We start from the raw sequence: 24252 nt of genomic DNA on the forward strand, positions 1-24252 counted from the left end.
GCAATGCAAACTTGACCTGAGTTCCATATTATGTAGAGATTGTTTTGTAACAGATATGCCATGTTGTTCCTGGGGTTAAAATGTTAACCTGTACTGGGATGAGCTCCGACCTGCAGCATTTTTCCTGGAGCTGGTTAAAGAGTCACTCATTGTCTCAACACACATCTGAGTCACCTGCTGGGGTCAAATTGTTCCGGTTCTGCCTTTTCGTTACCTCTTGTTACACAATAGTGGGGCTATATTAGGGGCAGAGTCTCCCTCTGAACCCCACAGCCTCCAGAAGTGCTCTGTTCTCTGGTTCTGCACATCTGTCTCCCTCCTCTCTCTCTCCACTTTTGTGTGTGTGTGTGTATCTCTTTCTGTCTCCCTATCGCTAAAACAAAAAAAAAAAAATTCAAAATGAAGATACAAATGGTAAGTAGATTTGTTTGGGCTTTGCTGGTGTTTAAGCTTTTTGGGATGCTCTATTAATTATCTGCAGTCCGTCAGGGAATCCAAAGCATGAAGCACATTAGTATATAGAGATAGACAAAGATGAAAGAAAACTAAGACATATCTGATAGAGTGACAGCAAGAGATAATAAAGTTTGGTGGAATTAGAGGAAAGAGAAAGATAGTTGGGAGATATATTTGGATAGAAAAAAAGAAAAAAGATTGTACTAGATGGATAGAAGAATAGAAAAACAGATCTTAGAGAGATATTACATGTAGGGACAGAGAGAGAGATGCTAGAGAGATAGAAATAGATGGAGGGATAGAAAGAGGTTTTAGATGGATAGAAAGATTATATAGAGAGAAATGGATATTTAGAAGGCTAGAGGGGGGATAGTGAGTGGGGAGGGGAATGATCCAAAGATATAGACTGATAGAGAAATAGACAAAGAGACACATACTGTAGAACACGATTTGGTGTGAGACCAGAAAGAAAAGGTTTTAATTTCAGAAAGTAGAAAGGGAGAGAATCACATGAACCCACTGACAATAAAAATAAAATTGTTAAAAGAATTAACAGTAGAACAATTGCATATAGGTGAAACTTTTCCGACAGTAACACATTTCTTAAAAAGCAAAGCTTTTAGGACTAGTAATGGGCCTGCTCTAGGCAATATTGTAGTCCCAAAAGATTTTATATTTTATGGATCGTCTTTTATACTAAATGTCTTGGGACAAAATCTGTGGGTACTTTTAGCCTCTGTATTTAACCCCCGTGTTCAAAACCAAAGTGCATGTGTGCATTTTATTTCCCAAAACTTGCTGCAGGTACAAAGCACCTGCTTTTTCAGGGGTCTTTATTTCATGGGAAACAGCTTTAGAGATTCTGCACAAGCTATTTGCCTAACTTATCCTAAACACAGCCCCGGGAAAGCCTCCTTTAAATAGTTAAAAGTCATTTTAGCCACAGTGAAGGAAGGCAGTTTTCAGACAGTAGATTTATATATGTAAAGTGGTATTTACATATCTAAATGGTTTTGAAAATGTTTGTCCCCGATATGTTTATTTAGTGCAGACCTCACTGCTAACAACTGCTCTTCAGGTTTATTTACATAATCCATTTTAGGGCTGAGATTGCATCATACTTTTCTAGCAAACGAAAGGGAAAACGTAATGTTGCCCTCTGTCCCAGGATAGACTCTGTTCTGGCACATTTTTATCCAGTAATGAAACTAGAAATGAGGATGTGGGAATGACTGGGCTGCCAGAAGCAGCACTGCCAATGTTCCCTGCATTCTAGGATGCAGTGAAAGAACAATGTGGTGACCTCCACAAGGGACAGCAAAGGTCACCTGTTAGCCTGGTTTGACTCTTACAATGTGAAATATGAATTAACATATGCCAGGCTTACCTAATACTGGTGTGGAAGATAGTTTTCAGATTTAGAAAATGGAAAATAACTTTCACAGCAGCAGCAATAAAAGTGCAGTGCCAGCAAGTTTAACTAGCCAGTGTAACCAGCCAGTTTAGTGTCTGGAGCAGATAATCAGAATGGGCACCTTCTTGTCCTCATCCTGACCCCCTTCTCATCTCCTTCCACCTTTATTCTGCTCTCTCATATACTCTTTTCACCCTCTTCCTTCTCCATCACTTGGTAGGACAATAGCATTCCTCCTATAAATTTTTATTTATTTGAGGTTCACACTTGCATTTACTACTACTACTTAACATTTCTAAAGCGCTACTAGGGTTACGCAGCGCTGTACAGTTTTTACAAATAAGGATAGTCCCTGCTCAAAGGAGCTTACAATCTAAAGGATGAAATGTCAAGTTGGGGCAGTCTAGATTTCTTGAATAGAGGTAAAATGGTTAGGTGCCGAATGCGACATTGAAGAGGTGGGTTTTGAGTAGGGATTGAAGATGGGTAGGGGCTTGGCGTATGGGCTCAGGGAGTTTATTCCAAGCATAGGGAGAGGTGAGGCAGAAAGGGCGGAGCCTGGAGTTGTGGTCTGAGCAGTTGCCCCTCTCACCCATAACAGCCACATTTTCAAAATTATTGGAGGTGTTCAATATTAATTAGGTGGGGTGAGGGGGAGTGGAGGGATGCTCAAGCACCCACAAAGCTCGCTCCTATGCTCTTACACACCTCTGTCTGTATTCTCTGCAGTTTCTATCCTGTTTACTACCTGTCAGGATCTCACTTCTCTGTCTTTCCCTTTCTCTAGGAGACATGAGACCAGGCCAAACAATCCTAGATGTGGGGTAATTTTATAATGGAGCCTATAACAATTTTTGAAAAATGCATCTGATTTTCGCTACTTTATAAAGGCAATACAACATATGAAATCCAGATATTACAGTTAGAGCAGCTCTATAATTTAATACACCTTAGTTAAAATATGAATAAAGGACCTTCACAGTCGAATAGCAGCATTAGTCTGGCATGAGTTTCCAACACTGACTCAACCATTAAATATATAGGTCCCATGTCAGCAAGTATTTATATATCTCGCTCAATCTAAGTAACCTTAAACATTCACCATTCTTATGACCAATGGAAAAAAAAAGAACTAGCTTCAAATATTGCAAACCTCTCCTCCGTATCTGTATTTAAGTTTGTGTTTTCAAAATATTCCAATAATATCTTCAAACAACCCATCATGATTATCACAAATGGCATCCTGACATGAATGTATGTTTTTGAGCATAAATTTTGGGATGCTATTTGTGAGACTGCATAAGAACACAAGATGGGTTGGTTGAAGATAACGGAGTAACTTTTACTGGAATATCTTTAAAACACAAACAAATACAGATGTGGAGAAGTTTCCCACACTTGGAAGTTAGATCTTTATTTCATTATTTATGGGAATATTGATGAATGTTTAAGATTACTTGCTGACTTGGGACCTTTTATATTTAATGATTGAGTCAGTGTTGGAAATCATGGTAGACTAATGTTCCCGTTGGATTATGAAGGTCCTTTTGATATATTTTTTAAGCTAAGGTTGTGTTATATAGAGAGCTGCTCTAACAGTGATGTTGATTTGGGCTTTTATATGTTTGGATAGCATTTCCCATTGCTCTTGATTATTTTGAGGATTTTTGAATTACTATTTTATGAAAGCAACATACATGTGCATTTGTCTTTATAAACTAGGCTCCTAGAATAATCCTTAGTGCTTGCTCTAAGGTAGGAACAACTTTCTGCATATAGACTGTGTGGCTACACATCATTTTATAAATTATGTGATCTCATGGCTATAGTCCACCTCTTCCAATGGCACCTCTGGGAATGTCTATGCATGGTGTGTGTACATGCGCACACATACATATAGCCAGTTCCCACATGTAAAATATGTTTTACATGCGTGAAATCCAAATGGTCCCCATTGTGTTGGAAAGGCTGAGCCAGTATTTCACCATGCATTCTGGTACTTATGATCTCACTGCTGCCAGAGGAGCAAGCATACTATAACTGAACACAGTGAGTGAGCACTTGGGAGGTCAGAAGCTGCTCGGGTTATGCCTGGAAAATTGGCAGCATTAGTCTCTGGGCCAGGATAGCCACCATTCTTGTAAATACATTTCTTCCCATCTTTATTTTTCCAGGATGTGGATCCTTCCCTGGTGTACCGCCCAGATATCAAATCCGAGGAAATGAGAGAGAAATTGGAGTACAGAAATTACACTGTAAGATGTTTAGCTGTACATTTCCAACTTTACCTATAAATTTTCATGTGCCTTGAAAATGTTAAATCCCTCTTTAAGTCCTCTGACCACCTAAAGCTACAGGGAGAGACCAGTTGTGCTCATCCTTCTCCCAGCCAGGACCCTTCATATTCCTTACGGTGCTTCTTGCTGGGAAAGGCTGAGTCTTAGGCTGCTAGGAGAGGCTAGCGTTGACTTACTGATACTGCAGTTCTGTAACATATGTCCTGTTTATTTTGTGTTACAGAGTGGGCCTCTGCTGGACCGAGTGTTTAGCACGTATTCACTAATGCACACCCATCAGACATTGGACTTTGTCCGGCGAAAGGTGCGTTAAACATTACATTGCATTCTGAATAACACTAGAGGCTCTGATAGCAATAAAAATGGTATAGGTAAGTATTAACAATATCCCTCCCAGTCAGGGGAAGTTCGCTGATGCTGCTTAGTGATGCTAGTCATACTTCAGATCAATTTTACCAGAATGCTCTGTAGGGCTAGCTCAATCACAAACTACAGAAATACTAGGACTAGAGGGCATGAGTTGAAGCTACAGTGTGGTAAATTTAAAACGAATCGGAGAAAATTTTTCTTCACCCAACGTGTAATTAGACTCTGGAATTCGTTGCCGGAGAACGTGGTACGGGCGGTTAGCTTGACGGAGTTTAAAAAGGGGTTAGATAGATTCCTAAAGGACAAGTCCATAGACCGCTATTAAATGGACTTGGAAAAATTCCGCATTTTTAGGTATAACTTGTCTGGAATGTTTTTACGTTTGGGGAGCGTGCCAGGTGCCCTTGACCTGGATTGGCCACTGTCGGTGACAGGATGCTGGGCTAGATGGACCTTTGGTCTTTCCCAGTATGGCACTACTTATGTACTTATGTACTTATGTACTTATAAGGTCCAAACTCCATTCCAGAACTGTATGATAAGCTAATATGAAGCATGTTTTCGGGTAGGAGTGGACGATTCATTGCAAAAAATAAAATAAAAAGGACCCTTCATTTTTTTCATTAAAAGTCTCTTCCTCCCTCTAGATGTCCATCTTGATCTGAGAGCAGTGCCAGTCTTGTTTTCTAATCTGTATGACTACATTTTGAGAATTCTTTAGTTTTATGTAGAATAAAATATACTTAAAAAAAAAAGTGTTGCGGGACTTTTAATTCATAAATTTGGTTTTAAGAGTCTAAGGAACAGAAGCCAGGCGTTCAGTTTGGACCACTAGGCAGGCCATGGTCTGTTTTAAAGATATATCACTCATAAACTATCTCACTAAAACCAGTGTCAAATGTGATCTGTAAGTCTCTGGCAATCTTGCATTGTAGAATGCAACATGGGAATCCTGCAGTTTCAAGAAAATGACCATTATGGAAGTACTGGATTGGCTAGATGACTTAGTGGATGAGTCAGACCCAGATGTGGACTTTCCAAACTCTTACCATGCATATCAGACGGCAGAGGGCATCCGGAAGGAGCATCCAGACAAAGGTATGAAAAGAGTATCAGAGTGGAGACAGTGCAAGAAGAAGGCACATAGGCAAAGACTGGATACCAGAAAGAAAGATAATCAAGGAAATGAATAGTTTGAGAGAGAGAGATAGAAGAAAAATCAAGTATTAGAAAGAAAAAAAAAAGAAGATATGCAAGGAGAGGGAAGATGTGAAGAGAGACATATGTCTAGATCAGTGGTTCACAAACCTGTCCTACAGGAACCCCCAGCTAGTCAGGTTTGCAGGATATCCACAATTAATGTGCATGATAGAAATTTGCATGCACTGGAAGCAGTGCATGTAAATCTGTCTCATGAATATTCATTGCAGATATTCTGATAGCTCACTGGCTGCGGTGCCACAGGACAGGTTTGAGAACCACTGATCTAGGCAATGATAGCAAAAAGACCACAGAAAGTGGAAAGAACACAAAAGTCTCACGGAACAGACAGTCAAAAACAAGGAGTGGGAACTGGATTGGGCTCATCTAAACAGACTACGGACTCACAACCGAACAGAGGCTGAATCTGATTCAGCTGGGAGTCCAATGAAATTAGTGAGAAATTCCAAATTCAACTCCTCCTCCCCCCCCCCCCCCCCAAATCTGTGATTGGTGGGGCAGGGCTCTCCATTATACAGTATGGCACTTACCTCTATGGATATGGTACAGTTTTCTGAGTCCCTGTTTATACAGTACGTGATTACATTTCTTATCTTTCTCTTTCACAGGCTGGTTCCAGCTTGTTGGCTTGCTGCATGACATAGGCAAGATCCTGGCGCTGGCTGGAGAGCCTCAGGTAGGAAAAGAAGCAGGCTGAGGAGAGTTGGAGGGTGCATGTGAGGTCAGCACATGTTTCTCCCAGGACAGGTCTAACATCTGATCCCCTTGCTAACTTTTTCTGTTAGCAGCCACAGCTATCTCTCTCTGTAGCTTCACCTCATTCCTCATATTCAGGCTTACTATGATCCTTTCCCCTACTATTGACATTGCTGTGAAAAAAAGAGAGGACACTTTCCCCTAGTCATTGGTGTCATACAACTGGCACCTTAGTCTGCTGTGCAATCTTAATAATGATTTTAGTGATGTGCATAGTTCTTCACAGCTAGACAAATTTTATGTATAAAAAAAAAACAAACTTATATGCAGCCAACAATTCTCACTGCACTAAGACCATGAACATTTAAGTGTTCTGAATACCGTTTAAATTACTGACCTAGAGAAGCAACGACTATCCAGTTCTTGAGACTAAAGGGGCCATTTTACTAAGCAGCGGTAAGTCCAACACGGGCTTTCCGCTCAGCAATCCAGAACTACCGCCAGGTCACAACACGGGCGCCGGTGGTAGTTCCACTCCCAGTATGCGGCATTTCTGGCACTAGCGGAAATATTTTAAAAAATATTTCCACAGGGGGTGACCCCCAGTGTTGCCATGTGGGCGGGGAAATTTTTGCCGCGGTGGGTTGCGGTTTTTGGGCTTGTTTTCTGTCTTTTGGTGGTTTTTTGAGCTGTTTTTCGTCCGCGGGGGGCGGGTTAGTGATGTTTTGGGCGGGGCTGATGACGGGGAGGCGGGGCCGATGACGGGGAGGCGGGCCGATGACATGGAGGCGGGGTTGATGACGCAGGGGCGGGTGGATGACGCGGGGGTGTGGGTGTCAGGGGCGGGGTTTGAGTTTGGGCGGGGTTTTGGGCTCGTTTGGGTGGGAAAAAATTTTCCACCTGGCAACCCTGGTTAGCACGGGTTTGCGCAGGAGCCCTTACCACCACCTCAATTGGTGGAGGTAACGCTCCCCCCTGCATGGCCAGACGGTAAGTTCACTCTTACCACATGGCCATTTCTTTTTTCAGCCTTTTTACCCGCTGCAGTAAAAGGCGTCACTGTACAGCAAAAACAGCCCCCGCCACTAACAAAGGGCCATTTTTACTGCAGCTTAGTAAAAAGGCCCAAAGTCTCCCTGTGCCAACTCCCCCAACATCTAGTCCCAAAAGTTAAAGGCTGTGTGGCCCAGGGCCAGTCTCATGAATCATCCAGTACTAGAGTTTAAAGTCTCTGCTTCCTGTGCCAGTCTTCTGATCTGTTACTGACCTTTTGACATTGATACAGTGAATGAATCATAAAAGGGTTTTACTGGCTCTGATGTCTTGTATTGAGACCAGGGCTTTCAAAACCCACATCAGTCCCTTTGGATGTGTGATTTATGCATTCTTGAAAGCTCATATACATCATTTTTGGATAATTCAGATGTTGGTCCAATAAAAGATGTCACAATTTGTAAAAAAAAAATATCCAGACATCTTCAGATTAATACTGCTCATCACAGGTTTGGTATCTGAGCCAGTTTTATACCATCCAGTCATGCTCTGGAAATGGTGACTGCGCATTACTTATAACTGATATTAAGGGTCATCAACTGAAAACCACATTGGGAGGAGAAGGAAAGCAAATAAAGTTGAATAATGCAGGGGACGTAGCCAGATGACAGATTTTGGGTGGGCCTGGGCAAGAAGTGGGTGGGCACCAAGTGTTCTCCCTCCCCCCACCCCCATCAAAAAAAATATCTCAGCTGGCAGGGAAAACACTTCTTTTCCACCTTGGCAGTCTGCAGCAGGCTTACGCTGAAAACTGAGCATGTGCAGGTGCCAGTATCATGGAGCAGTAGCGTTTCGTTACCATCAGGGGGAAGTCTTCAGCTGGTGGAGCTTGGGATCCCCACTAACTGCTGCTAAACATCTGCTACTGATTGGGTGGGCCTGAGCCCTAAATGGGTAGGCCCCGGCCCACCTGTGGCTACACCACTGGAATAATGTTTGTCTCCATTGATGATCAAATAATGCAGAGCACTAAACGCTCATTATCACTAGGATACAGTACATGTAGCTATCTGGCCCCAGGAATTCAAACATTTTCTGAACAGGGCTATCGCACCTGTTTCTTGAGATATGGAGCCAAGATGGTCTTGCAGGGTAAAGGTTACAATTTACAAGAGCTTTTTGTTTTCCAGTGGTGTGTTGTGGGAGACACCTTCCCAGTGGGTTGCCGGCACCAAGATTCAATTGTCTTCCGAGACTCAACATTCCATAATAACCCAGACACAACACACACCCATATACAGGTGAGTCCCTACCAGTACCCTCTAGCTAAAATTGTTTCCTCTATACTAGAAAATCCCTGCCAAGCTAAATAATGGAAAATGAGAAAGTAGATAAAGAAAAGAGAATGACAATAAGGAAAGAGGAGAAACAGAAAAACATAATTGATAAAACCTTCCAGGTCCACCCTTCTGTAATACCACAATATCATAGACCTTAAGGATCCCCTGTCTTAGTCATACCTTATCTTCGGTGCCATGATTCTTTCCTCCCTCCCTCTTCTCTTCACTGGGAGGCTAGTCCATGCATTGACACCCTTTCTGTGAAACAAGAAGGTCCATGTAGAACTAATGAAGCTTTTTTTTTCCCAGGAAGGCATGTGTCCATGGAAAATATAATCTTTGATATGACACACCAGTGGCATAGCTAGGATTCAATGGGCCCCAGGCAGACACATTTAAATAGCCCCCCCCCCCCCTACTAGGGTTACCATATAGCTCTAGAGAAAAAGGAGGACACATTGATCCGTCCAGGTTTGCTTCCATTGAAAGCAATAGAAGTAAAACACAGACTGACTGACTCAATCTGTCCTCCTTTTTCTGGAGCCATATGGTAACCCTACCCCCTACAATGCAATCTCACCCAAGATAGTGGAGCAACCTCTTCAAAGCTCCAGTAACAAAACCCTGCAAAAAGCAAACACATTCCAGGCCTATATTAAAAACCTGTCATAGAAATAAAATAGAAACGGAAGATATACGCATTTCCTAAAGCTGACAAATACAATTAATAAATTTAAAAAAATATATTTTTGCTACCTTTTGTTGTTTCTCTTTCCTGCTTTTTCTCTGTTGAACTTACTCAGAGTCTCCTCCTTCCCTTAGCCTGCTGGGACTGGTAGTGTGAATAATTCTTACTTGCTCTACTCTGTGTCTCCCTCAGGGGCTGCTGGGAATTGTAGTCCCGGGGCTCTACTGTGTCTCCCTCAGGGAATTGTAGACCTTGGCCTCTATTTCCTCTGAGGAAGGTGACCACTGCTTGTCCCTAACATGCTGGATCCTTGGGACCGGAAATCTACGGCGAACCCCCCCCCTCCTACAGGCAGACTCGGGCCACCCCAAAGGAGCCCTTCTCTCCCCTTCCCTGGCCATTTCCCACTCCATGTCCTCGTACTCTTCACACCTGCCATTTTTATATTTCTTCTCTGTCTACTATCCACTTTTCATCCCAATCCCTATCCTCACCCTATGTTCAGCATCTGCCCCCTCAGTGTCCCTATCCCTCCCCTGTTGTCTCTCTTCTCCTTCTTCCACACTCCCCACCCCCATCCTAGCATCTTTCCCTCTCCCCCCTCCACAGACTGGTATCTCTCTCTCTCCCCCTCAGGGTCTATCTGTTTCTTAGAAATTATACTATACAGCAAAAATTACTATCACTTCCCAACTTAACTCTCACATTTTCTTACCAGATCTCGTTCTCTTCCCTCTGGCCTCAAATTCCCCTCCCTCCACCACTACCATGATGTAGGTACCAGCATCTTTCCCCCCTCTCACCTCCTTAGCAAGTCTGGTATCCTTTCTCTTCCTCCCTCTTCTGCAGGCCCAGCATCTCTAACCCCTGCTCTTCCTCCCCTGCAGGTCACAGCATTTCTCCCTCCTCGCCATGTAGGTCCCAGCATCTCTCTAACCCCCGTTCCTCCCCCAGCCCTCAAAATTCATAACGGCAGTCAGCAGAGGTAGCGAGGTAACAGAATGCCCTCCACTAGTGCCAACAGGTCTTTCAACTGCCGTGTCCCACCTCTCTGTCACTTCCTGTGGGCAGGAGATAGCAGTGGAAAGGCGCTGGTGGTGCTGACCGGAGGCAGTCTGTTTACCTTGTTGCCTCTGCCAGCTGCAGATTTTGAGGACCTCTGGAGGAGTGAATACCGGACCTGTGAGGGGGCAAATGAGAAGGGGAGAAATGCTGGGACCTATGGAAAGGGGAGTGGAATGCAACAGAAGGCGATCCCTACTATTTGCCAGGCTCAGTGAATGGTAGCTATGCCTCTGGATCATTTTCCCTTTAAAAATAGATTAAATTGCTTCCACACAGAGAAGGAACATAGTATAGTGTGATTCCAGAAACAGCAGTTGAAAACTTGGGTGCCTACATTCTGTAAAGACTAAATACCTTTTGTATTCCTCTTTTGATAGCTCTCACTATGGGATTTATGAGCCACACTGTGGTCTGGAAAATGTTCTCATGTCCTGGGGCCACGATGGTAAGTTACTTCTGGGAAATTAGCTTATTTTATACCATGGGTTACGTTTAATGCTACTGCCTACCCTTTCTAAGACAGTCTAAACTTGTTAGATCTCAGAAAATAGGCAGTATTTTGCCAACTAAAAGTCACTGATATGATTGCCAACCCTTTTCTGAATAGAAAAGAAAATATAAAAAAAGCAAACTTCTGTTATCAGGGTTTTGAACAGGGTAAGAAGCAACAGCAAGTATAACTGAGAAGCTATTACTTATGATCAAGCTTTTTGAGGGGTACTGAGTACCAGCACCTTTTCCAATGTCTGCTAAAATGACCCATGGGCCCCAAGTTTTACTGAAAGAGCTCAGGCTCTACACACCAATTCTGCCTTGCCATAGATTCTGTGACTGGTTGCAGGGGGCCTGGCTATTGTGGGGTGGGTCCAGGGGTGTGCTGGTAAATTGTTAACAGGGGGCTCTCTCTCGCCAGCAAAGTAAAAGAGAATTCAGGAGGGGCCCAAGCCCACATTTTGGGATCCATTTGTTAAGTAGCCATGGAGAACCGGCTCCCAAAATTCTTAAAAACTTAACAAACGGCTCTCGAGAGCCTGGAGAGCCTGCTCCAGCACACCACTGGGTGGGTCCCTCAGTGATTACCTCACCCTGAAGGGTGATCTGTCATTTGAGTATCGCCACCTTTTTTGCTAAAAAAAAATGCACCGCTTATGATTACACAGATTTGAGAGTATGGCACTGGAAAACTGTGTGTGCATTGAGAGTGCAGGGTTATGCTTCATGAGAAGGGTACAGCAAGGGGCTATGTATGCTGTAACGTGAATACAGAGGAAACGCTGGGGCTATGGATGCAGTAGCATGGACATGCAGAAATGTGGGTGAGAGAAACACTGAAACTCTGTAATATTCTGTTTTGGTTGCTCCGCATTGTTACTGAACTAACATTTTTTTTTATTTCCCTTCCTAGAATATATGTATAAGTAATGAAGTTTAACAACTTTACACTCCCTGAAGAGGTAGGGGCTTTTTCTATTTTGCTTAAGATCCATTTATTGATAAGTAATGATGGGGTCCTTTTACTAAAAGCATTAGGAAATGGGTTCAACATTTTAACACAAGACTTTCCCATGTGCTAAGCCCACTTCTAATGCAGCCCCAAAATAGAGCTTTTTCTCTTTATTTGTGCAGGTCCTGCGCTACTTTTCCATTAGTACACAAGACCTGCAAATATATTAATGTGGAGCACTTACAGCCTTCTAATTAGCAGGCACTAAGTACTCAGCGTTAAGTCTGCATTATCCAGTTAGCACACGCCCATGACACGGCCCAAGATTAGCGTGTGCTGACAGGCTAATTACCACAAAACACTTTAACGCTTTTTACAGTACACCTTTTTTCATGTGTTAAGTGCATATTAGTGTTTAACACGCTTTAGGAAAAGGGCACCTATTAAGTTACTGCACAGATTAGGTTTTCTGTAGCTCATGTCATTAGACAATAGATGATCATTACCCAATGACTGACCCATTGTTTGCTAAGCTGTTCAGTAGAAACACACATCCTGAGCATGTTCTGTGTTCTTTGTGTAATAATAGTGCAGGGGGATTCTTTCAAGGATTACTGATATCCAAGCTTGAGAGCTGGATAAATATATGCAAAATTAGTTGGAAAGCCTGACCAGATACATATCTATGTCCTTGCAATACATGTATATACACTGTTAACTTGTAGCACTCAAGTCATTTGTAAATTTTCTTAATATTCTCTTCTCAGAACAACCCACTTTGTTATAGGTTGGGGTTCTTAATTTCCCATCCCATCATTGCCACTGGCAGTAATGTATGCTCTCTAGTATCAGGTGTACTAATGCATGCAGCATTCCACCTCATAAGTTTGTGTACAACAGCAAGATCACAGTTTTTTTTTTTTAATTAAAATGGTCATTTATTCCTTTAAGATAGTGGGCAGGCTGGGCAGAATTGACCTAGAGGTCAACTGCTTGCCGAGTGGTCCAGACCATAAACAGAGTAGTTACTTACCTGTAACAGGTGTTCTCCGAAGACAGCAGGCTGCATATTCTCACAAGTGGGTGACGCCACGTCGGCCCCGGAGGATTTTAAAGCAAAATCTCAAAATCTCTTTACGGCGTTCGTCGTCGCGCGAGCGATCGTACTGCGCATGTGCGCACACCTATTCCCGCTCGCCGAGCGGACACGCCCCTCAGTTATATCCAAAAGATGGAGGAGACAACTCCAAAAGGGGAAGGTGGGAGGGTTTGTGAGAATATGCAGCCTGCTGTCTTCGGAGAACACCTGTTACAGGTAAGTAACTCTTTCTCCGAAGACAAGCAGGCTGCATATTCTCACAAGTGGGGTATCCCAAGCTTTCAGGCTTACACAACAAACAGTGGTCAATAGAGTCTCGCAACGGCGAGGCCAGAATAAAAATTGACCTGAAAAGAAGAAACATCTAAATGAGTGTAGCCTGGAACAGAACAAACATGGGCTTAGGAGGGTTGGAGTTGGATTCTAAACCCCAAAGAAGTTCTGCAGCCCCGACTGCCCAAAACCGACTGACGCGTCGGCTATTCTGCTGAAGGCAGTAGTGAGATGTGAATGTGTGGACTGATGACCACGCCGCAGCTTTGCAGATCCCTTCAATAGTGACTGATTTTAGATTAGTCACCGATTCAGCCATGGCTCTAATTTTGTGAGCCGTGACATGGCCCTCTAGAGTCAGTCCAGCTTGGACAAAAATGAAGGAGATGCAATCTGCCAGTTAAGAAGAAATGATGCGGTTTCCGACAGCAACTGGCATTAAAAGAAATAAACAACTGGGCGGACCTTCCGAGGGAGCTCGTCTGCTCCACGCAAAAAGTGCGCAGCTTGCTTTCGCCAGGGCTTGTAAGATGAGGGAGAAAGCATGTTGGCAAGACAATTGACTGGATCAGATGGTACTCTGATACCAGCGCCAGTAAGAACCTTGGCTGCATGCGAAGAACTACTCTGTTAAGATGAGAAGTAAGGTAAGGAGCTTGAGCTACTAGAGTCTGAAGCTCACCGACCTTTCGAGTTGAAGGAACAGCCACCAAGGAAAATGACCTTCCAGGTCCAATACTTCAGATGACAGGAATCCAGTGGCCCGAATTGAGCTTGCAGCAGCTGGATGAAAACGACATTGAGACCCCAAGATACTGAATAAGGAGTGATAGGGGCTCTGACCGAAGCATAAGAGCCAACTGTAAAAATTATTGGGGGTGCTAAGCCCAACAGAAATAATCCCCCTTAGACACATACAAGGAATTCTCTCAATACTGTGGGAGAAGTAAACGTCATGAAGTGGACAGCTAAAGGCTGACCTTTTACACGTTGATGATAAGCTCTTATTGCACGAAGATGAATACTGACCGAGTTGGTCTTGAGACCAGATTCAGACAGGTGTAGAAAGAACTCAAGCAAGGTCTGTATAAGACTAGAGGCAGGATCTAGGGCCTCGCTGTCACACCAGACGGCAAACCTCTTCCATGAAAAGAATAACACCTCTTTGTGAAATCTTTTTCTGGAAGCAGGCAAGAGTCGGGAGACACTCTTCTGGAAAAGTCAACGAAACCTACACTCTCAACATCCAGACCGTGTGAGCCATAGATTGGAGGTTGGGATGTAGAAGTGCCCCCTCGTTCTGCGTAATGAGAGCTGGAAAACATTCCAACTCCAGAAGAAGAGGGAATCGTATCTGACGTAGCTAGAAAGGAGCAATCAGAATCATGGCTCCACAATCTTGCTTGAGAATCAGCAAAGTCTTTTCCACCAGATGTATGGTAGGATACGCATACAGAAAACTTGTCCCCCAAAGAAGGAGAAAGGCATCCGATGGTAGTCTGCCGTGAACCTGCAGCCTGGAACAGAACTGAGGGACTTTGTGATTGAACTAAGTTGCTCAGCCTGTCGGCCAGACTGCTGTTTACGCCAATTAGATAAATGGCTTGGAGAAAACAAGCCGCGTTGGCGAGCCCACCGCTACATCTGCATGGCATCTTGACTCAGAGGACAAGATCCAGTACTCCTTTGTTATCGAGTACATCACAACCCGATTGTGTGGTTGATTAAAATAATTAGGTTGGATAGCCAGGAGGGATGCAACCTTCGTCAGCAGCTTTTGACTGAGTAAGGTGGACTGGACACCTCAGAATCAAAATGGAGAGAATTAACCACCTCTGAGGGGAATTCCGAAGACTGGCGAACAGTTGGGTTACATCCTCTAGATGTGCAAAAGTGTCAAGGGAGTGACGTGAACTGTGGAAGCCATGTGTCTAGAAGTCTCAATATTACTGTGCTGTAATCTGTTGAGACGGGCAATCAACGTGTTAAGGGAACACTTGCACTCCCAGTCCATGAAGATACGCTGCAACAACAGCTAGGCACTAGGAAAAACATACTCTGGACGCAAAGTGAGTAGAAGTATCTTGTAAGTCCAGAGAGCATAACCATTCGTTTTCCTGAAGTATGGGAAGAAGGATGCCCAGGGAAATCATCCTGAACGAAATCTGTTGAGGCCCCTTATGTCTATGATGGGACGGAACCCACAAGGAAGGACCTGGGATAGAAACTCAATCCTTCTTACCCTTGTGGAACAGGCTCGACTGCATTGGTACTGAGAAAGGCAGAGAGTTCCTCTGCAAGTACTCACTGTTGATGGAAGCTAAAGGATTAAACTTCCAATGAACAATGTGGAGGGTTTGATTCCAGATTGAGAATGTATCCTAACCGGACTATTTGAAAAAACCCCCGGTTGGAGGATATAGAAGTCACCTGTGGTGGAGAATTTGAACTTCCCCCCGACAGGCAGATTGGCCGGTACGGACATTGTTTTTTTTTTATTTTTTTATATATAGTGGCTATGCTGAATTGGAGCCACTCCAAAACCCCTCTCTGGTTCCTGCGGAATAGCTGCAGGAGCCTGATTAGGTGCACGCCGCTGACTAGAACGAGCGTGCTGATCTCTTTAAAGAAGTTCCGAGATGAGGAAGTGTATGCACAGCATATCAACAATTTTCTGCTGAGTCTCCTCCTCCAGGTGAGAGGCACACAGTCATGAGAGTCTGCGCATCACCATACCTAGAGCAGAAATCTAGGTGTTACAATACAAGTGATGAAAACGCCATTGGACAGGAACTTGCGACACTTGGAAAAAAGATGTAGCCTACTCCGGTGGGAATGTTCATAAAGATCTGGCAGGACTTGGTCTTGGACGCGATCATGCCAGCCTGGTACGCCATTCTCCAAAGGAGGCTAAGGATGTATGCTCTGGCCTCGGGGGCGCCGAAGCAAGTTCTTAGAACTGCTATCAGTTCTGAGTTGAAGATGGTAGTCCAGGACCTCGAGCATCTGGCATTGGGCTGATTGACAATCTCCATTGTAATGTGTCAAGACAAATAGAGGATCTAGAGGATTCTCAGCAGAGAAAACCCCATGACCTTCATGTTCATCAGATGAACCATCATTGAACTGAGCCAACTACTCAAACAGAGCAGCTCAGATGCAAACATTGACCAGTATAGAGCAACTGTCATACATACAATTCTACAGAACAGCTATGGAAAAATATGTTCTCCTGTAGCAAAATGGCTGTTCTTAACATGCATTTCTGGGCCTGGAAGCCAAGGTATGGAGGCGCGGTAAGTTCTACGAGCGAACACCCATACCAGAGGCAGCATCGGTGAAGGAGACCAGTTGAAAAGCTAGATGCCGCGGGAGGCGGTAGCATCCATGGCATCCAATGGTACCCATGGTCTCGAAGCCAAGGACAACATCTGGCAATGCAAGGGAATCGAAACCAGACTGCCAGATGACTTCCATAACAGAGATGTGACCGATGGTACTGATAGTACTCATGGCACCGACGGTGCCGATGATACACATGGTACCGATGACCCCCGGTACCAATGGAACCCATGGTACTTGGTACCGATGATAGTCATGATATCTGGTATCGATGGTACCCATGATACCCTAGTACCGAAGGGACCCTTGACATGTGGTACCGATGGTACCCATGATATTCGGCACCAACAGCACCGACGGTACCTATGGTACACATGGTATCGACGGTGCTCAAGACACCTGGTACCAATGGCACCCATGGTACCGATGGTACCTGGTCATGATATTTGGTATCGACGGTACTCATGTACCGACGGTATCCATGATACCTATCCATGGTACCGACGATACCCGATACCGATGGTACTCGTGATACTCGGTACCGATGGGCGATGATACCTGTGATCGATGGTGCCCATGATATCTGATGCCGATGGTGATACCTGGTGCCGACGGTGCCCATGCACCGAAGACACTCGGCACCGATGGTACCCATGGTACCGATGATACCCGGTGCCGACGGAATCCATGGTACCGATGGTACCGGTACCGACGGGACCCATGGCACCGACCATGGTACCACCTGTTCCCGGTACCGATACTCCTCGGTACCGACGCACCGGTGACATTCGGCACCGACGGCACCCATGGTACCGATGATACTCGGTACCGACGGCACCCATGGTACCGATGATACTCGGTACCGACGGTACCCATGACACCCGGTACCGATGATACTCGGCACCGACGGTACCCATGACACCCGGTACCGATGATACTCGGTACCGACGGTACCCATGACACCCGGTACCGATGATACCCGGTACCGATGCGGTGTATCGACGTCCAATGCCAGGATACCTCCATAATAGAGGGAGCAACGCTCTCGGCACCGACTGATGTCTGAAGCCCGAATACCTCCATAACAGAGGGAGCAAAGCTCTGGGCACCGATGGTACCGACACCCGCTGATGCGCCCGAATGACCTGCCAAGCAGGAGGCGCCGAGGCAGGTGGAGACCTACTCGATGCATAACTATACCCAGCGTGCATCGGTCTCTGTCGGACTCCAGAAACTCCTTTGGGCATCCCTGACAAGTAGCATAAGTCTCGTCTTTGAGACACTACTTGCGCTTCACAGGGAGATGATCCGGTCCTTTGGGCATCCCTGGCAGAGTAGAATACGTCTCGGTACTTTGAGACACTACTTGCGCTTCACAGGGAGATGATCCGGCCCAAGACACTTCCGCCGATGCGTCCGAATGACCTGCAGAGCAGGAGACGCCGAGACGGGTGGAGACTCACTTCAAAGGTTACACCACTGATATTGTGTCACCAGGCTGCCCATTCAGTGGCTGACCAGGGATGCACCTGCTTAGGTTCCTGGTTTTTCCTGTGACATACACCTTCACCACTTGTGACTAAAGACAGTAGTGTGCTGAAGCAGGCTCTCACAGCTCTCGAGAGCAATTTGTTTAAGTTTTAATAAATGGATCAAAAAATGTGGGCTTGTTTTATTTGCTGGCTAGAGAGCCCACAGATAACAATATACCAGCACTTTCAAGAAAAAAGAAAAAGAGAAGCTTATATGCTTCGTTGAGGCACAGCCCCTTGTGACTCTGGCAATTACTTAAATTTTTTCTTGCCTCAGGTACAAAAAATACCTGTATATATAAGCCACAATGAGCCTGCCATAAAAAGTACAAATGAAAAAATAAAAAAGAGATTTACTCCGAAGACCTGAAGAAAACACGAAGCCCTAACGAACTCCGTGTCTCCTCAGACGCGGAAAAAGAAAAACTGAGGGGCGTGTCCGCTCGGCGAGCGGGAATAGGTGTGCGCACATGCGCAGTACGATCGCTCGCGCGACGGAACGCCGTAAAGAGATTTTGAGATTTTGCTTTAAAATCCTCCGGGGCCGACGTGGCGTCACCCACTTGTGAGAATATCAGCCTGCTTGTCTTTGGAGAATAGTTGTTACAGCACCGGGTAAATTGCAGAAGAAGAGGGAGGAGGTCAGGAGGCCTTGTGCCAGCAAGCCAGACTGGTCAGAGCTGGTTTTTGGCAGGTGCAGCGTCACTGGATTACAGCCCAGGATTTGGCAGGCTGGGCTTCAGCGGAAAGTGTTGGCAAGCTGAGTTATAGGTCAACACTGATCTTGCTTGGCTATTATCCATCAGATGATAGGAAAAAGAAAACAAAAAACCAACCCCAGAAAACAAACAGTTTGTCTAAAGAGTGATTTATTGATTTCTATAGCCTCAACATACATTTGAGCCCTTCAGAGCAAAAGAGAACCATGTCCACTTTTTCATTATTTCAGCAATGCACTGATTCATAGCTTCTAGGGCCTAAAGACTTAGAAAACAATTGGGCCATGTCCATACCTAACCAATTCTGTCAGCTGGTGAGTGACTTTTTATGCACGCACTACTTTCTTCATAGTCTTTGGAACAAGAATGGGCCATATTTGTGTGTGTTATAAGTCTTGCAGAGTTGAGATACCATATATGTGTAGATTGCAGACAGATTAAAGGCAATTCAAGCATTGCATGTTCTTTATACTGAAATACAACCTCACAACTTAGATGGCCAATATCTCCCATTGTAACGAAGTGGACTTGGCCCACTTTGTTCTCAGGCAGCTCTTTGCACTCAACAGTTGTTTATCCGTATAATCAGCTGGAATCACTAAATGTTCTCCAAGCTCAGTGTCTGGGGAAACTGTATTGAGTTGATAGCTTGTGGTGTTGTCTGCTCCTGCACATGGACGCCAGTTTTACAATTTCTGATTCAGAGAATTAGCTAAAGCAAGACTTCTTGCCTTGGTTAGGCTCTGGCATTACATGCTGATACACTCCCTTCTCTCTAAAATCTCAATATTTTGGAGGTACCAAAGTGCAACGCTTCACCTTAACTTTATATCCTGAAATCAGAGTACAAACACAAAGCTTGACAAAGAAAAGGATTGCAATTACCTAGTTGACTGGAAAACTAATACTTTGAAAGCGCATTGAATCTTACGGTGGATTCTTTTATTTTCATTGAAGGCTTTCTACATGATTCGTTTCCACTCCTTCTACCCCTGGCACACAGGTGGGGATTATATGCACCTATGCAACACCAAGGACCTGCAGATGCTGCCTTGGGTCAAGGAATTCAAGTATGTACCCAGTAAACTACAGTAAAACAGATCCTATAGCAATAAGACAGCTTGCAGCTGTTCAGGCACAAAGGGGTTTTGTGTTAGAACTGGTAGTATTTATGTACTCAGATGTAACAATATCATTCACACCTGTGGAGGTATACTTTCCATCTGAGCACAGAAATGAAAAAAAGCAACCTATGCCAGTGAGGCCCCGATGCTCAAAACTAAACACAGGCACTAGAGGTCATTAGAGCCATAGCAGCATCTGCATTTACCGTGTCGAATGTTCAGAGGGGTCTAGTACAGCAAACAATGAGTGCACCAGGCCTTAGCATAAATAGCAGGCAAATGTAGTCAAGCTCATTAATGAATGAAGTCATGTTGTATTCCTCCCCACTGCACAGAAAAGCGCACCCTAAATAAAACTGCTTACCGCTGTAAAAAATAACACCAGGTCAGAGAGGATTTCCCATGTTTCTCATGATTTTTTTCTTTCTGCAAAATCTGCCGGTTTTGATCACTTTTGGAAACAGAAGGAAGCCCGTGCAAGCCCTTAAGCGCTGTTCATGAGTAACAGCAGATCCTACATATTGGGTCTCTTTCCTGCATCTACATCTAAAGCATCCATGCTAACAAAAAAAAAAAAAAAATAAAACGCCCAGTAAAAGCACACATTAGCCTGTTCATGTGTCTAAATAAGCAGCCGAGCTGAAAAACATTAAAAACTTATACTTAGGCCACGAAAACAGACACCAATGTGTGCTTCACGTTCAGGTTTGTACCAGGCGCACTCACACAGGAGCTGAGCTTAATGTGGAAGTCTACTGCATATGCGCAAAGCACAATCCTCCCACTGAACTGCCTAATGCTCAATGCTATGAGCACACCTATATTTGCATCAAATTAGCGTTGAGCATTAGGACGTTGCTTTTCTGCGTTGTTCCGGCTGTATTTTACAGCGCTATTTGGAACAGCGCTGAAGTTTTGAGCATCTGGGCCTGAGTGTAGTCACAGTTGGGGAAACAGTTCCTTGATATTCTCTGCTTAGATTAGAATTGAATGTAAAGGTAAATAGAAATATATTATACTTTTGTTACAAAAAGATGCTAGATCTAGATATAGATATTTAGCATGCACAAGTAGTAACATGTCTGCCCCAATAAACCTCCGGAACCCACATTTATTCAGATAAGATTAAACATTGTTTCAATGTTAAAAGTGATTTAAGATTGAGAATATAAACATAAGATATATATTCTAAAGAACCAATGAAGAGGTTGGTGGGTGAAACTTGACAATAAAACAAAGCGCCCAGTACCACTGCTGAGGTTCATGTTAAGTAATTGCATTCTACTGTGGTCTTTAATGAACTCAGTGATATCTTTGAGCCATTTTGGAAGTCATTATCCCACAATATGAGCATCACATAAGGCTTTTGCTACTAAGTACTTTTCTTATAGACACAAAATGGGGGAAATGTTTACTACAAGTGGAATGAAGTAGCTTCTTTCAACAGCTACCCTCTAAAGTTCTAATCTCCTCAAGAACACTCATGCTAGCATTGGTTGGTCCTCTTTCTGGCATATACACACTGGTATTTGATTGGTCTACACAGAGGGCATAATCGAATGGGGCGCCCAAGTTTTCCTGAGGACATCCTCGCAGAACGTCCCGGCAAAGGGGCGGGGAAACCCGTATTATCAAAACAAGATGGGCGGTCATCTTTTGTTTCGATAATACGGTCGGGGACGCCCAAATCTCAACATTTAGGTCGACCTTAGAGATGGTCGTCCCCGATTTCGGCGATAATGGAAACCGAGGACACCCATCTCAGAAACGACCAAATCCAAGCCATTTGGTCATGGGAGGAGCCAGCATTCGTAGTGCACTGGTCCCCATGACATGACAGGACAGCAACTGGGCACCCTAGGGGGCACTGTAGTGGACTTCAGAAAAAGCTCCCAAGTGCATAGCTCCCTTACCTTGTGTGCTGAGCCCCCCCCCCCCAAAGCCACTCCCCACAACTGTACACCACTACCATAGCCCTTAGGGATGAAGGGGGGCACCTAGATGTGGGTATAGTGGGTTTGTGGTGGGTCTTGAGGGCTCACATTTACCACCACAAGTAACAGGTGGGGGGGGGGGGGGGGATGGGCCTGGGCCCGCCTGCCTGAAGTGCACTGCAGTACCCACTAAAACTGCTCCAGGGACCTGCATACTGCTGTAATGGAGCTGGGTATGATATTTAGGCTAGCATAGAGCTAGAAAAAATATTTTAAATTGGTTTTTTTTTTAGGGTGGGAGGGGGTTAGTGACCACTGGGGGAGTAAGGGACCCCAATTCCCTCCAGTGGTCATCTGGTCATTTAGGGCACATTTTTGTGGCTTGGTCATAAAAAAAAAAAAGACCAAGTAAAGTTGGCCAAGTGTTCGTCAGGGCCGCCCTTTTTTTTTCCATTATTGGCTGAGGACACCCATGTGTTAAGCACGCCCCAGTCTGCCTTCGCTATGCTTCCGCCATGCCCCCATGAACTTTGGTCATCCCGCGACAGAAAGCAGTTGAGGATGCCCAAATCGGCTTTCGATTATGCCGATTTGGGCGACCTGGGAGAAGGACGCCATCTCCCGATTTGTTCGAAAGATGGGCACCCTTCTCTTTCGAAAATAAGCCTGACAGTATGCATGTGAAATCATTACCAATATGGAAAAATTAGATTGTGTATAGTTATACGAGTGTGTTTCCCGAGATGGTAAATTTCACACTAGGTAAATGTTTTTGTAGTAGTGGTCCTTTACATTTTCAGTGTTACGTTAACACTCAACCTGGATAAAGTCCTGCTTTATGCAGCAGTCAGTATATGAATGGGTATTTTTCTTTATAAGTTATTTAGTGTCTGGGGCGGGGGGCGGAGAAGATATTTTAACCTCAATTCTCATTTCATGAATATAAATGTACTTTTTCTTTTTTTTTCAGTAAATTTGATCTGTACACCAAATCCGAAGACCTGCCCGATGTGGACAGTCTTCAGCCTTACTACCAGTCTCTCATCGACCAGTACTGCCCAGGCACTCTGTGCTGGTGATGAAGGCCTAAAGGGAAAATGAACATTTCTAAAAGGTGGCAGGAGGAAATGCTGCAGCATTCATCTGATGGCTCCCACTCTTAGAAGCAGTGCTGACAGCAGGGACCCTCTTCTCCACAATAATTAAGACAATCTGTTGCCTCAACTAATCATCATTATACCCAAAGCCCATAAGGATTTCTGGAGCAAGAGGCTGTTTCCAATCTGAGACTGATCATTCTATTTGCCACACGTTAACAGTCATTTTGCCAAATCACTGCACCTACTCTTACCCCAGTGTCAGGGGTTCAAGTTGGAGTATTAAATGGACCATAGGCTGAGAAGCAGTCTATTCTTATGGCAAAGAGCTGGTGGAAGTCAGTATTGCCAGGAACAAGAACTGTGCCATTAGTACATACACCTGAGGAATGTGGATGAACGAGGACAGGGACATAGACCAGGCATGGCAGAGAGGGAAGACCAGCTGTTTTAATAAATCTGAAAACAGTTGAGAAAAATCAAGTATGGTGATTTTTCAGGACATGACAAGTGAACTAGTGTTTACAGCAATGGGCTAGAAACCATTGTTCAAATCCCACTTCCCAGTGACACTTCTTGTGACCGTAGGCAAGTCAGTCTCTCCAATCGCCCCGACTACTTAGGAGTTCTTTTACTAGGCTACGGGAAAAAGGGCCCTGTGGTAGCGGCAAGGACCATTTTTTTCCCATGTGCCAAGGCCCTTTTTACAGTAGTGGGTAAAAAAACCCCATTAAAAAATGATCATGCAGTAAGATTGAACTTACCGCTTGGCCATGCAGGGGGGAGCACTTACTGCCACCCATTGAGATGGTGGTAAGGGCTCCCGCAGTAACCCGATTACCACTGGGTTAGCGCAGCACTATAAATTAAGGGTTTTTTTTACAGCACACTGTACATGGCACATGCTTGAGGCAAAACTACCGCTGGTGGCCATTTTGGGCTGGTGGTAGTTCCAGGTTAGCATGTGGTAAGGCCGCGTTGGGCTTACCGACACTTTGTAAAAGGGCCCCTAAGATTATAAACTCTTTAAAGCAGCGACTTTTTATACTTGAATTCTAGAAACATTATAAGCCACTTTAAGCATTAATTCTAAAAGGTAGGCTAAGTCAGAAAATTAATTCCCATGAACAAATCATCACAGTATGTATC

General features: G+C 44.4%; 1 protein-coding gene across 1 annotated transcript; it reads left to right on the plus strand.

The window, feature by feature from the left end:
- Positions 1-354: 354 nt before the first annotated feature.
- On the plus strand, positions 355-23519 carry MIOX (myo-inositol oxygenase). Its single transcript, XM_030216870.1, is given in 12 exon segments — positions 355-414; positions 4045-4125; positions 4391-4471; positions 5472-5634; positions 6366-6433; positions 8637-8735; positions 8737-8747; positions 10917-10984; positions 11945-11953; positions 11956-11993; positions 19906-20018; positions 22977-23519. Coding segments are annotated over 12 exon segments (855 nt in total). The 5' UTR covers positions 355-399; the 3' UTR covers positions 23086-23519.
- The last annotated feature ends 733 nt before the right edge of the window (positions 23520-24252 follow it).

The sequence above is a fragment of the Microcaecilia unicolor genome, chromosome 10 (genome assembly GCF_901765095.1).
Source record: "Microcaecilia unicolor chromosome 10, aMicUni1.1, whole genome shotgun sequence".
In the NCBI taxonomy this organism is placed as follows: Eukaryota; Metazoa; Chordata; class Amphibia; order Gymnophiona; family Siphonopidae; genus Microcaecilia; species Microcaecilia unicolor.